The sequence below is a fragment of the Gymnodraco acuticeps genome, unplaced genomic scaffold (genome assembly GCF_902827175.1).
Source record: "Gymnodraco acuticeps unplaced genomic scaffold, fGymAcu1.1, whole genome shotgun sequence".
Taxonomy (NCBI): domain Eukaryota; kingdom Metazoa; phylum Chordata; class Actinopteri; order Perciformes; family Bathydraconidae; genus Gymnodraco; species Gymnodraco acuticeps.
In genome coordinates, this window is record NW_022991300.1 from 251,220 (window position 1) to 264,687 (window position 13,468).

Here is a 13,468-nt window from a genome sequence, read left to right on the forward strand (position 1 = left end):
ACTTTGAAAAAAAGGTTGATGATATTCGCTCTTCTTTTTCTGACTCACCTTTACTCACCGCTGGGTCACCAGACCCTCCTTCCACCAACACACTAACCTCCTTTTCCCCTCTCTCTCCAAGTGAGGTTCTTACCCTCATTACCTCTGCCCGCCCTACCACCTGTCCTCTGGACCCTATCCCTTCAAACCTCCTTCAGACGCTCCTGATATTCTACCGTTTCTCACCCATTTCATCAACACTTCTCTAACTTCTGGTCACTTTCCAAACAGTCTCAAGGAGGCAAGAGTAAACCCTCTCCTAAAGAAACCCACTCTCAACCCGTCAGATGTTATAAACGACAGGCCTGTCTCTCTCCTCCCGTTCCTGTCTAAAACACTTGAATGCGCTGTCTTTAGACAACTCTCCTGCTATCTCCATCAGAACAACCTTCTGGATCCGCACCAGTCTGGTTTCAAGGCAGGTCACTCCACAGAAACTGCTCTCATTGCTGTCACGGAGGAACTGCACACGGCTAAAGCAGCCTCCCTCTCCTCTGTCATCATCCTTTCGGACCTGTCTGCTGCATTCGACACAGTGAATCATCAGATCCTCCTTCGCACTCTCCAAGAACTTGGAGTTTCAGGATCTGCACTTTACCTCCTCACCTCATACCTCAAAGACCGCAACTACAGGGTTACTTGGAGAGGGTCGGAGTCTGACCCTTGTCAATTAACTACAGGGGCCATCCGACCTCTGCAGCTCATCCAGAATGCAGCGGCTCGTCTGGTCTTCAACCTTCCTAAATTCTCCCACACCACTCCGCTCCTCCGCTCCCTTCACTGGCTTCCGGTAACTGCTAGAATCCACTTCAAGACAATGGTACTTGCGTACCATGCTGGGAATGGATCTGGCCCTTCCTACATCCAGGACATGGTTAAACTGTACACCTCAGCTCGTGCACTCCACTCTGCATCAGCCAAACAGCTCGCTGCACCCTCACTGCGAGGGGGACCCAAGTTCCCATCAGCAAAAAAACGTGGGTTTGCTATCCTGGCTCCAAGATGGTGGAATGAGCTCCCCATTGACACCAGGACAGCAGAAAGCTTACACACCTTCCGGCGCAGACTGAAAACTCATCTCTTTCGACTCCACTTCGAGCAATAGAACTATTAACAAAGCACTTATATACTAATAAAGGACTGGCTTACCTAAAGCCAGTTGAGTAGCACTTGAAATGTTTTTGCTCTATGAAGCCTGATGTACTTATATGATTTAGTTTTCTTCAAGTTTGTATTTTGTTGGTCGAACGCACTTCTTGTAAGTCGCTTTGGATAAAAGCGTCAGCTAAATGTAAAGTAATGTTATCAAAAACATTTTAAGAATGTTTTTAGAGAACGTTATCCTACCTTTCAGAAGAACGTTCTGGGAACCAAAAGAAAACTTCCCGCTGAAAACATTCCTAGAACAATGAATGTAACATTCTCAGAATGCAGTGGTTTTGGGGGTTATTGAAGGTGCTGAATCTATTTCTGATATTTTCAGGGTGAAAAATGGGAGTTGGAACCAGAAAGTGGTCATATGTGTATTCCTTGTAGGCTGATTTCGACTCATTTGTGGTCGTTTTAAGAGACGTTTGATCATTTGGATTGGACTGATTTTGGTATATGTTTACTTCAATGAGAAAATGTAGCTAAATACTTGACCTTTAGCCTTTATTTGACTTTATATGTAGTATTCGTACCAAATAAACAAAGTAAAAGTGAGACTATGGTTTTGTCTCCTGGTATAAATGTGTTTTCTAAGAGACTGCAGGCTTCATGTCCGACACGGTGTTGTTCTCCAGGTGGTTTTTCCTCATGATGACTCGACACAGCAGGTATCTCCTCATGTACTTCCTGAAGTTCTGGTCTCTCAGTCCGTACACAATGGGGCTCACAAAGCGAGGGATAATCTGCACAAAGACGTACGAGGCGAAGCGTATGTCAGCGTGTCTTCGCGGCAGTAAAAAGAGCAGCGCCTGTTCGAACATGGGCCGAACGTAGGTCAGCATGCAGAGCAGAAGCTGGAAACCGTGCAGCAAGATGGTGTTTCGGGCCTTCTTTGAATCCCCTTTTGCTCCTTTGGCTGCAAACAGGATCCTGAAGTAGGTGTAGAGCAGCGTGAGCCACACCAGCACTAGACACACGATGTGCGACGCGTCTCTCTTCTTCAAACTGTACGAACTCCTGAACACAAAGTCTCTGGCGCACAACACTTTGGACGTGAAGAAGCTGAGGGGCTCGGTGGCCAGAAGGAGGAAGAAATCAGGCATGATGGAGAGAGAGCTGACAAACCAGATGAGACTCATCAGGATGAAGGTGTTTCTCACAGTGCAGATCCTACAGTGGTGCAGCGGGAGGCAGATAGCGACGTAGCACTCCACCGCCATGCCGGCCAGATTGAGAGGCGTGTTGAAGGTGGCCATGACGGCGAGGATGAGGAGGAGGAGGCAGGAGGAGACGCTGAAGGTGTTCAGGGTGTAGCTGATGATGTGCAGCAGCGTGGAGAGAGTCAGCTGCAGCATGTCGTTCATCACCAGGTGGATGAAGAGGATGTAGCGCGGGTTGGAGTAAAAGATCTGCAGGGGAGAGGAAATAAGTGTCAGAGCAAGGGGCACTGAAAAGGTGCAATGATATTAAGTTTTCACATAAGAGAATTAAGAATTATTAGAGTTAGAAATGTGTTGATATAATACATTTAATTAAAGTTAGCGTTTCAGTTGTTCAGTGTGTCTAAATGTCAGACCAAAACCCCAAATATTTTCACTTAAATGTGATGTTATTTATATAGCAGCTTTCAGAATATAGTTACAAAGTGCTTTCATATAAAAATACACAGAGAGCAAGTGACCTAGACAGCAGAGTCTAAACATAAAAAAACAGAGTAAAACACAGAAAATAATAAAGAAAAATACATAAATTAAGAATAAATGAAATATTAAATAAAACACATAAAAGCAAAAGAGATTTTTTCAAAGTGACTTAAAGCAGCTGACAGATTTTGCAGCCCTGATCTCCTCATATATATATTTATATATAACCCTCCAATAACCCCCCCACCAACCAGCCACGCCATAGACACATGCATTACATTAATGAACACTATGATCAATATAAACAACAGCGTCTAAACATTATCCTGCACATTTGTATACAGAGCTAACGCTTTCAATATCTGCACAGCTCTCCACTTTACGTAACAATACTGCTCGTTTATGTTCTTATTAAGTCACGTTAACTGTACATAGTTTTTTGAAATATCTATAATTCATGTTAATATGTATTTATATTTGAATGTTATAATAGTTCAAAACTAAAAGTATAATTGTTTAATTTTTGGTTGCTTTTCTTACAATTTATGTTATTTTTCTGTGTCGTTGTATGTACCAAATACACCACTGGAAATTGCTCGTGTGTTAACAGTTAACCTACTCTGCAATAAACCTGTTTCTGATTCTGATAGCCTGCTATTATTATACATTTTTAAACATGAAACAATAAACATGAGTTGCTAGAATCAGGAACAGAAGAGGGATTGTAAGGCAGCATGTTTGATATCCCCCACACACACACACACACACACACACACACACACACACACACACACACACACACACCACACACACACACACACACACACACACACACACACACACACACACACACACACACACACACACACACACACACACACACACACACACACACACACACACACACACACACACACACACACACACACACACACACACACACCATGTATACATCACTTCAGGGGACATTACATTGACTTACATGCATTTCCTGGAGACTTATCCTAACCTTAACCATAACCAACACATGCCTAACCCTTACCCTTAACCTTACCCTTACCCTTATCCTAATCCTAAACCTAACCAAGTCTTCACCCTAAAATTAATGATTCCCCTTATGGGGACCTCCAATTTGTCCCCATAAGCGAAGCCAGTCCCTACACGTGACTGTGTAAACAGATGTAGGTCCCCACAAGTATAGTAATGCTAGGCCACACACACACAAACACACACACACACACACACACACACACACACACACACACACACACACACACACACACACACACACACACACACACACACACACACACACACACACACACCTGGTGCTTCCTGAAAGTGTGTATCAGGGTGCCGTTGATGTAATTGATGGCGATGCAGAGAACCGTCACGATCACGTTCTTGTAAACGGCCACAGCGAAGCTCCGAGAACCCGGAGAGGTGGAGTTCAGAGACGAGACGTTCATGATTATAACGAGACAATCCTTCCTGAAAACAGCATTTATTCACATTTAAGTGTTACTACTACTGCTAGTAATGCAATACATATGATTAACAATAATAATAGAAGTAATAATGTAAATATAAATAACAATAATATGAATAATATAAATATATATAACAACAATAATACTAGTAATAACAATAATAACAATAATAATAATAACAAAAATACTAACATATCGCGAACATTATGATAACAATACTTTTCTTTTTGTATGCCTCTTAAGAACCTCAAAAACACATAAAAAAATATAAAATAAAATCACAATTAATCAATTAATTTGTGATTCTCTGTCCCAGATCTGTTCAACTTATTCTAAAGATATCTCTTATGCCCATTATAGAATATGCCAATAACAATTGTGCTAAGAAAATAATAATAGTACAACTACTACTTCTTATACTAATTACAATAATTATAATCATACTTCTAATAATACTACTAAGACTACTACTAATAATAGTAATAATAATACAAAACGTGATTGCCTTATAAGCTCCTCAAAGACATTTCATAAAAAATAAATAATGTGAGACGCACTGGTCTTTATTTAAACTGTTCTAAATCTTATTACTTTAAAATGTACTCATCTTATTCTAAAAATATTCATATATTTACTTAAATATTTGTTGAGTTTTTTGTGCACACAGCCACATCCTTTTTTTATGTTTACAAATGCCAGTGAAGTGCACAATCAAATGTCCATTACAGACAAATGGTTTACACATATAAAGTCTCTTGAACTTAAAACGTCAAAAGGTATTTCGGTAACACTTTAGATTAAGGTGCACATATTCATCATCAACTAGTTGTTAATCAACATATTAGAGTCAAACTATAGCTTATTTATTATGAACAAGACTTCACTTTGAAATAGGGAATTCTGAGTTAGAAATACCACATTTTTTGTTATACTTGTAGTTTCATGTCTTGTTACATAAGAATAGACCATATTGGTTAAGTGTTATGAGAGAATGCCTTATTAGGCCCATATTGAGCATATTAAGACCCAAACTCAAACTACGTCCTTACTTACAATAAACAAGCACCCATTAGAGGGTTATTAAGGACAGCAACTCTTAACTAATGGCCTAGTACTTGTAGAATATGGTCATGTAGAATAAGGCCTTAATACATGTTTTATAATGACTAATAAAGAGCCAATATACTGCTAATATTCATGTTAATTAACAACGAGTTGATGGTGAATATGTGTACCTTAATATAAAGTGTTACTGATATTTCCTACTGAGTCATACATTATACATTTTTCCAATTACTAAAAAACATTTCTTAATCTGAAAAGTATTTATTTCCATAAAGCTCTAAACATATACACACACACACATACACACACACACACACACACACACACACACACACACACACACACACACACACACACACTCACATACGGTACCTACCAGCAGCCGTCACATCACTGCAGTGTGTCGTGTGTTCAGGCAGTTTTTATAACATATGGATACAATTGGGATTATGTTGGGCCAAACAGTGTATGTGTGTGTGTGTGTGTGTGCGAGTGTGTGGTTGCGTGTGTGTGTGTGTGGGTGTGTGTGTGTGTGTGGCTGTGTGTGTGTGTGTGTGTGTGTGCGTGTGTGGTTGCGTGTGTGCGTGTGTATGTGTGTGTGGCTGTGTGTGTGTGTGTGTGTGTGGTTGCATGTGTGTGTGTGTGTGGCTGTGTGTGTGTGTGTGGCTGTGTGTGTGTGTGTGTGGCTGTGTGTGTGTGCGTGTGTGGTTGCGTGTGTGTGTGTGTGCGTGTGTGTGTGTGTGTGTGTGTGTATGTGTGTGTGTGTGTGTGTGTGTGTGTGTGTGTGTGTGTGTGTGTGTGTGTGTGTGTGTGTGTGAATGTGTCTTTGGTACGGGGATGGAGCCAGAATTTGCTTACCACAGCTCTTTGTGCAGTTAAAAAACATATTTTTCAACATTCAAAGCTTCCTCTGAGGGTCTTTTGATGAAGCTTTGAATGTCTGTTGTCATATTTAATCCCCCTTACAAAATGTTTGTTCTCTTGTATGCGGAAACACCCTCTGCAGCAATGATATTGTTTTTTTTTATTGTTATAAAGAGGAATGAAGAAAATACCTGGAAACAGTGACATTTATTATATTCAATTGAATGATACATTGCCAGTCCAAACCCAGATATTCACTTGTATATGAGAAATATTTGAACAAGAATTATAAATATGCAACAAAAAGAGGAGAGTACATGACAAATGACTGTGAACAAATATAAATGAATTGGAAGTAATATGGATTAGACAGAATACAGGGAAGATGTCAAAAACGTGTGATTTTACTAACAGATTCATGCTTTTAGGTCCTTTTTATGCACATTTTCAGGTTCATATTTAATGCAAATTCTGTGCAACAGCATTCCACTATAGTTCTTCAAATCTTTATTCTTCCGCACCTTTTTCTTCTTCTTATTATTATTTCAACAAAAAGTTTGGCTCTCAATAACTTCAGCATACTTTCAGCTACAGAAACCATTCAAAATCAAAATATTCAGGCTTTTCAGCACATGATGGGAAACTTTAAACTTTTTCAAAATATTTTATACTTTTTGAAATATTCAGCTTTTTAAACTCTTTTTTAACATGTAACTCAATGGGAGGAACCTTCAAATCCTCTTTGACATACACCGTGCGCCGAATGCTACTCCTTCCACATACATTCAGCTAGAGACTTCATTCCAACTTTAAAAATGGCCACAAGACATGCAGCTATTAAACTTGTTCTTTAGATTTGTGATATATTTGACTCTTTCTGAGATATTTAACTTAGTTTGGAGCTTGGTAAAGAGGCCTTCTTCAGATTTTAACATTAGTGTGTATTGCGCAGCTCGTTAAGGCTAGAGTGCGTGATGTCACAGCCATGGCCGTATCTACCATTGAGGTCACCGAGGTCCGGTCCTCGGTAATATTTTCCGAGCTGTGTATAACAAAACTTGTGAAATAATTGCACTAAACGGGGTTCTTTGTAGTACTTCCATTTACTGACATAACTACATAACTACGTAGCCTCGATTAAAGCAAACAGAAGAAGACGACATGTATCAACAAACCACCGCAGCCCGGACTTGTACCGGAGCAGCGAAGGAGTGATGAAGTATCTAGAGATCTGAGTCCAGCGGGCTGCTTGTGTTTCTGCTCATCAGGACATCATATGACCAGCAGATCCTGTGTGAACGATGTACGTTTGTCAGTGGACGTCCGACAACATGCACACTAACTGATATTGCAGCTATAGGCTATACTTTGGTTTAAATTGCGTGAATAAACGAGAGCTAAAGTTAATTACATTCATCCAATGTCAGAAGGATTACCTTTTAACTAACGTTGTAATGCTTTTCTTTCATTTCAATTTGAGTAAAACATTGAAGATATAACATTGTATTGTTTTCTTTTTACACTGACTCAGATATAATGAAAAGACTACGTCAGTCGAAGCTCAGCTTTGGTAAGGAAGAGACAGGACAGGCAGAGAGAAATAGAGAGAGAGAAAGTGATGGAAGTCAGGGAGGAACTGGAGTCACACAAAATAATGTAGGCTTAATAAGCCCATCTATCTATCTATGTATCTATAACAATAGTCTTCATTTACAATAGGCATAATTTTAAAACATACATATATTGCAGTTATGATGTCATAATAACATACAATTGTATAAAACACCATTTGCTTACATCTTTGTTCTCTTTTGAGAATCAAACAAAACAGATTTAAATAAAAAAAGAATGCAAACAAACGAGTGAAATGAACTAAATGGCTGAATTGCTTTTAATTCACTGGCAGGAGCGACAAGTGAGGAGGAGCAAACAGTGAACAACGAGGGAGAGATTGAACAAAGAGAAAGAGTAGAGGACAGAGAGAGTAAAGAACAGGAAGAAGACAGAGAGACTAAAGATGATGGAAGAGAGGCTGCAGGTTATGGAAAGGAGAGGGACATGGAAAATGAATGTTGACAATGAGTTGTGATCATTTTAGCCTCTTCTGCATGTCCAGATCATTAATAGTAACAATCAACTGATTCTTATGCATTACACTTTCAAAATAATTGATGCTGACATTGTCAGCCCACTGACATGGTTTGAAATCAATATATTATCCAATGTGTGACCCCCCACAGAACTGAAAAAGCACCTAACTAGATCATGAAAATCCCAAAAATCTCGGGGGGTATCCCCCGAACCCCCTTAGCATGTTTGGACCTCGGTATTTAGGAAATCCTGGATACGGCCCTGGTCACAGCTAGAGTGGAGCAGAGCTTGAAATTCGCCTTTCATTTTTTCTTCAACCTGCCATAACTCCCAAACCCTACACTCCTTGGACATAATTTTTCATGAAAAACGTTGGAAAACCTCTCCTACATTGAAACATAAAACATAATCAAGCACAATTATTAAACAAAATGCCTCTTGAGGGCATAAAGTGACAAAAACGTTCAACGTGTCTCCATTAATGCCCATTGTGAATTCAGCCTGATCTTTCCTCAGAGCATCACTAAGCCACCAGGGTGGGTGGAGGGGGTCTGGAGGACGGGCTTGGGCTGACAGCCCAGGGGCACGGCAGAGGACCAGGAAGGGGTCTCGGGCGGACGGCCCGGGAGCAAGGCAGAGGACCAGGAAGGGGTCTCGGGCGGACGGCCCGGGGGCAAGGCAGAGGACCAGGAAGGGGTCTCGGGCGGACGGCCCGGGGGTAAGGCAGAGGACCAGGAAGGGGTCTCGGGCGGACGGCCCGGGGGCAAGGCAGAGGACCAGGAAGGGGTCTCGGGCGGACGGCCCGGGGGCAAGGCAGAGTCCAAAATGGGGGTTATGGAGGGGCGAAGGCCACCGCGGGCGAACTCAGGGGGCCGAGCATGAGGGCGAGGACTGCGGCCGGAAAAGTCAGGGGGCCGAGCATGAGGGCCAGGACCGCGGCCGGAAGAGTCAGGGGGCCGGGCTCGAGGGCGAAGACCAGAGAGCTCCGGAGGCCGGGCAGGAAGGCGCTGACGGGACAGTGCCGGAGACCGGGCAGGACCCGGTGTCGGAGCTGGTGGGACAGGCCTCGGCAGGATCCCCCACGGAAGAGGACCAGGACACGGGATTTGCAGGATCCCCGGCAGGAGAGCAGTCGGCGGGGCCTCCAACGGCACAGTACATAGGATTGGCAGGACCCCCGGCAGGAGAGTAGACGGCGGGACCTCCAACGGCACAGTACATAGGATTGGCAGGACCCCCGGCAGGAGAGTAGACGGCGGGACCTCCAACGAGACAGGACAAAGGGTTGGCAGGACCCCCGGCAGGAGAGTAGTCGGCGGGCCCTCCAACGGGACAGGACAAAGGGTTGGCAGGACCCCCGGCAGGAGAGCAGTCGGCGGGGCCTCCAACGGCACAGGACATAGGATTGGCAGGACCCCCGGCAGGAGAGTAGTCGGCGGGGCCTCCAACGGCACAGGACAAAGGGTTGGCAGGACCCCCGGCAGGAGAGTAGTCGGCGGGGCCTCCAACGGCATAGGACAAAGGATTGGCAGGACCCCCGGCAGGAGAGTAGACGGCGGGACCTACAACGAGACAGGACAAAGGGTTGGCAGGATCCCCGGCAGGAGAGTAGTCGGCGGGGCCTCCAACAGCACAGGACAAAGGGTTGGCAGGACCCCCGGCAGGAGAGTAGTCGGCGGGGCCTCCAACGGCACAGGACAAAGGGTTGGCAGGACCCCCGGCAGGAGAGTAGTCGGCGGGGCCTCCAACGGGACAGGACAAGGAGCTGGCGTCGTCAGGGGAGCCAGCAGGAGACGAGGTGCTGGAGTCGGCCGGTACGCCGACAAGACTCGGGGAGCTGGCGTCGGCTGGGGAGCCAGCAGGAGAGGAGGTGCTGGAGTCGGCCGGTACGCCGACAAGCCTCGGGGAGCTGGCGTCGGCTGAGGAGCCAGCCCTGTAGCCGAAACTGGAGTCGAGCCCATGGCTTCCGGGGACGGTACTGAAGCCGGAACCATGGCTGCTGGGGCCGGAACCATGGCTGCGGGGGTCGGAATTGAAGCCAGAATCATGGCTGTAAGGTCCGGTTCTGGAGCCGGAAACATGGCTGTAAGGTCCTGTTCTGGAGCCGGAAACATGGCTGAATGGGCCGGCTCTGGAGCCGGAATCATGGCTGTAAGGTCCGGTTCTGAAGCCGGAAACATGGCTGTAAGGTCCGGTTCTGGAGCCGGAAACATGGCTGTAAAGTCCGGAGCTGAAGCCTGGATCATTGCTGTGTGGGCCGGGTACTGAAGCCGGAACCTCCAACGGCACTTCAGTAGGGACTGGAGAGGGAACTCGAGAGGGGACTCGAGAGGGAACTTGAGATGGGACTAGAGTTGGGATTTGAGAAGGGACTAGTAGGCCGCAAGGTGAACCTCGAAAAGTCCTTTAGAAAAGAAATCCCGCTCCACAGAAGTGAAACTACACAATCTTTAGTTCATAAAAAAGAACGATTCATGCTTATCCACCAAAAAAAATTTCGTCGCTAAAATTCCTGCCAATTCTTCTAGGCACGTAATTATTGGCTGAACTATTCCCTTCGAAGCGTAATAATATCTTGGTCCAAAGTCGTGCCACGGTTCATCACGTGATCGTGCTACACCAATTGGGTAGCTGCATATTGTCAACAGAAGTGAAAGATGGCGGCCGCCATGGTTTCATCGAGTAGCGGAGACGAGGAAAACGCACCAGAAAGTCTCAAAAAGTCAAAATTGTCAACACACAAACATTGTTACATGCATATTACGTCTGTGAAGCACGAAAAGGTTGATTGTTTTACCAATACAAGATGGAATACGTACAGGACAAGCTTACAACGGTCGCTCGGCTTGAAGGGAGACTCTCGGAACGTGGTGGCTGAAAACCACAAGCACTGTCTTGATTTCGAGTTCGAAGATATTCCTGAGGACGCTGGCTTCCACCACACATGCTACATAAGGTTTACCGACACAAAGGCCATGACGAAGGTGGAAAGACGGCTCGCACGTGAGGGAGATCAAGACGTTAGGGAGGACCTTGAGGTCGAGCCCATCCCATCGACGTCTCGCAGCACGTACCGAAGCCAAACAGAGAAGCTACGATCAAGGTCAGGCCTGCCAATCGCAGGCTCTGGCCCCGTCCTTCCTGCCCTGTGCATTATATGCAAGATGAAGGAGAAAATGATCATCAAAGCAGGCAAGCGACAAAGGGATCAACTGTGTAAGGCTGAAACATTAAAAGCAGGTAAGCAAACCCCCTCCCCCACCCACACACCACACACACACTACACACACACCACACACACACACACACACACACACACACATTCTCTGTGGTTGAATAACTGAAAGGTACAATTATGTGTGAGAGATACGTCAACAAACTCATTGAGTTGTCCTTTTTTTCCGTTTAGGCAAATTGCAGAAAGCTGCTGAGAAGAAAGATAACCAAAGTGTTCTTTTACATATAAAAGACAAAGACTGTGTGGCTCTGGAGGTGCGGTACCACAAAAGCTGTTACAGTCAGTACACCATGTTTTTGCTGAGACCTGACAAACCAGAGACAGAACAGTAAGTTATTTCTCCTTGGATTGCTTTACCTATTTGCACTACCACCAGACTGAAGTCCAGGTGTGTGTCGGCGATGGCTATATATATATATATACACATACACATACTTAACATTATAAGTAAACATCCAATTTCCTTCTGTTATATGTGCACACAATCACAACACTTATTCATTTATCCATTTATTTACTTCTCATTCATGTGTTGTAGGGATGAGGCAATGTTTGATGCCAGTTACAAGCTGTTCTGTGAGAGGATCATCCGCCAGAGGCTGCTTGTCAACAATGAGGTGCTTAGAATGGGCCAGCTGAGGCAGGCCTTCATTGACATGGTGAAAGCAAACGAAGGTGTTGATGCTTCAAACTACAGGTAACTGCAATGTAATACAAGTCTTATTATTTATCATGTGCAAGGCCAGCTTTAAACAAAATGTGTATGACAGGCCTGTTTGGAGAAACCCCCATGATGTGTAGTGTGTAGTGTTGTTTGTGATGATGTGGGCCTTTATTTGGCTTCTTTGGTGTTAAATGTGCTGTATGGCAGATAGGTTCTAGTCTGTAATGTCTTGTATCACCTCCACCACTCTGCTTTTGATGGTACTCCTGTGACTCGTAATTGTCACCGTTTTGTTGTGTTACAGACAGGATCTGTTGAAGAAGAGGCTGGCTCAAGATTTCCCTCAGCTAGCGTTTCACATGCCCACCAAGCGCAACGTCTGCGAACTGGTTTTTGCTGAGACTCTGTCAAAGGATGCACTCGTGGACATGCTACCAGATCCATCCGGTACGGAAACAACACAGTCCAGTGAATTGAGCCAGACAGACAGCGACAATGAAACAGGGAGAACAAAGTGCCAAACAACACATGAGGACACAAGGACACTGTATACAGCAGCGTTGTTTTTGAAAAGACTGCTTAGTGACACTCCTGGCATGTCATGCCCATGGCCTCCCACTTCTGAAAATCTAAATGTCACTGAATCTCAAACTGTTGTCCCCATTGGACTATACAATCTGCTCAGCTGGATTATAGGTTCCACTGAGGAGCCAACACTGGATCATTATGTCAACATTGATGATGACGTACATTTGAAAGTGTTGTCTGTTTGTCAAGACATTGTGTACCTTGCTTCCAAGGGCCGCAAGCAGACACCCAAGTCCTTGGCTTTAGGTTTAACTGTTCGACATTTAACTGGATCATCACGCATTGTATCACTGCTTAACAGACTGGGACATTGTGCATCATGGGACACAGTTTTGAGTCTAGACACTAGCCTTGCCCAACTGACACTAGTAGAAGGCAGAGACAAAATACCGAAGGGATTCTCAAAGCGGACACCCACAACACTTGTGTGGGATAACATTGACTTTGTAATAAATCTCGTTTTTATGGTTCATCAGTGTTGTTTTCATTTGTGGAGGGATGAATGAGTAAATAAATGAATCAATGGACATTGGTATAAGTAAGGCAAGGCAAGTTTATTTATATAGCACTTTTCAACACAAGGCAATTCAAAGTGTTTTACAAAAAATTAAAGACATTAAGAAAATGGCATTTAAAA

The 13,468-nt window shown here is 44.2% G+C and overlaps 2 protein-coding genes across 2 annotated transcripts; one reads left to right on the forward strand and one right to left on the reverse strand.

The window, feature by feature from the left end:
- Positions 1-1,778: 1,778 nt before the first annotated feature.
- On the reverse strand, positions 1,779-4,300 carry LOC117562368 (odorant receptor 131-2-like). The gene is made up of 2 exons (XM_034240188.1): positions 4,157-4,300; positions 1,779-2,597 (listed from the first exon to the last, which is right to left on the reverse strand). Exons 1-2 carry the CDS (start codon positions 4,298-4,300, stop codon positions 1,779-1,781), a joined length of 963 nt encoding a protein of 320 aa, XP_034096079.1.
- A 7,496-nt stretch (positions 4,301-11,796) lies between these two features.
- LOC117562388 lies at positions 11,797-13,430 on the forward strand. Its single transcript, XM_034240222.1, has 3 exons — positions 11,797-11,907; positions 12,118-12,276; positions 12,548-13,430. Exons 1-3 carry the CDS (start codon positions 11,870-11,872, stop codon positions 13,335-13,337), a joined length of 987 nt encoding a protein of 328 aa, XP_034096113.1. The 5' UTR covers positions 11,797-11,869; the 3' UTR covers positions 13,338-13,430.
- The last annotated feature ends 38 nt before the right edge of the window (positions 13,431-13,468 follow it).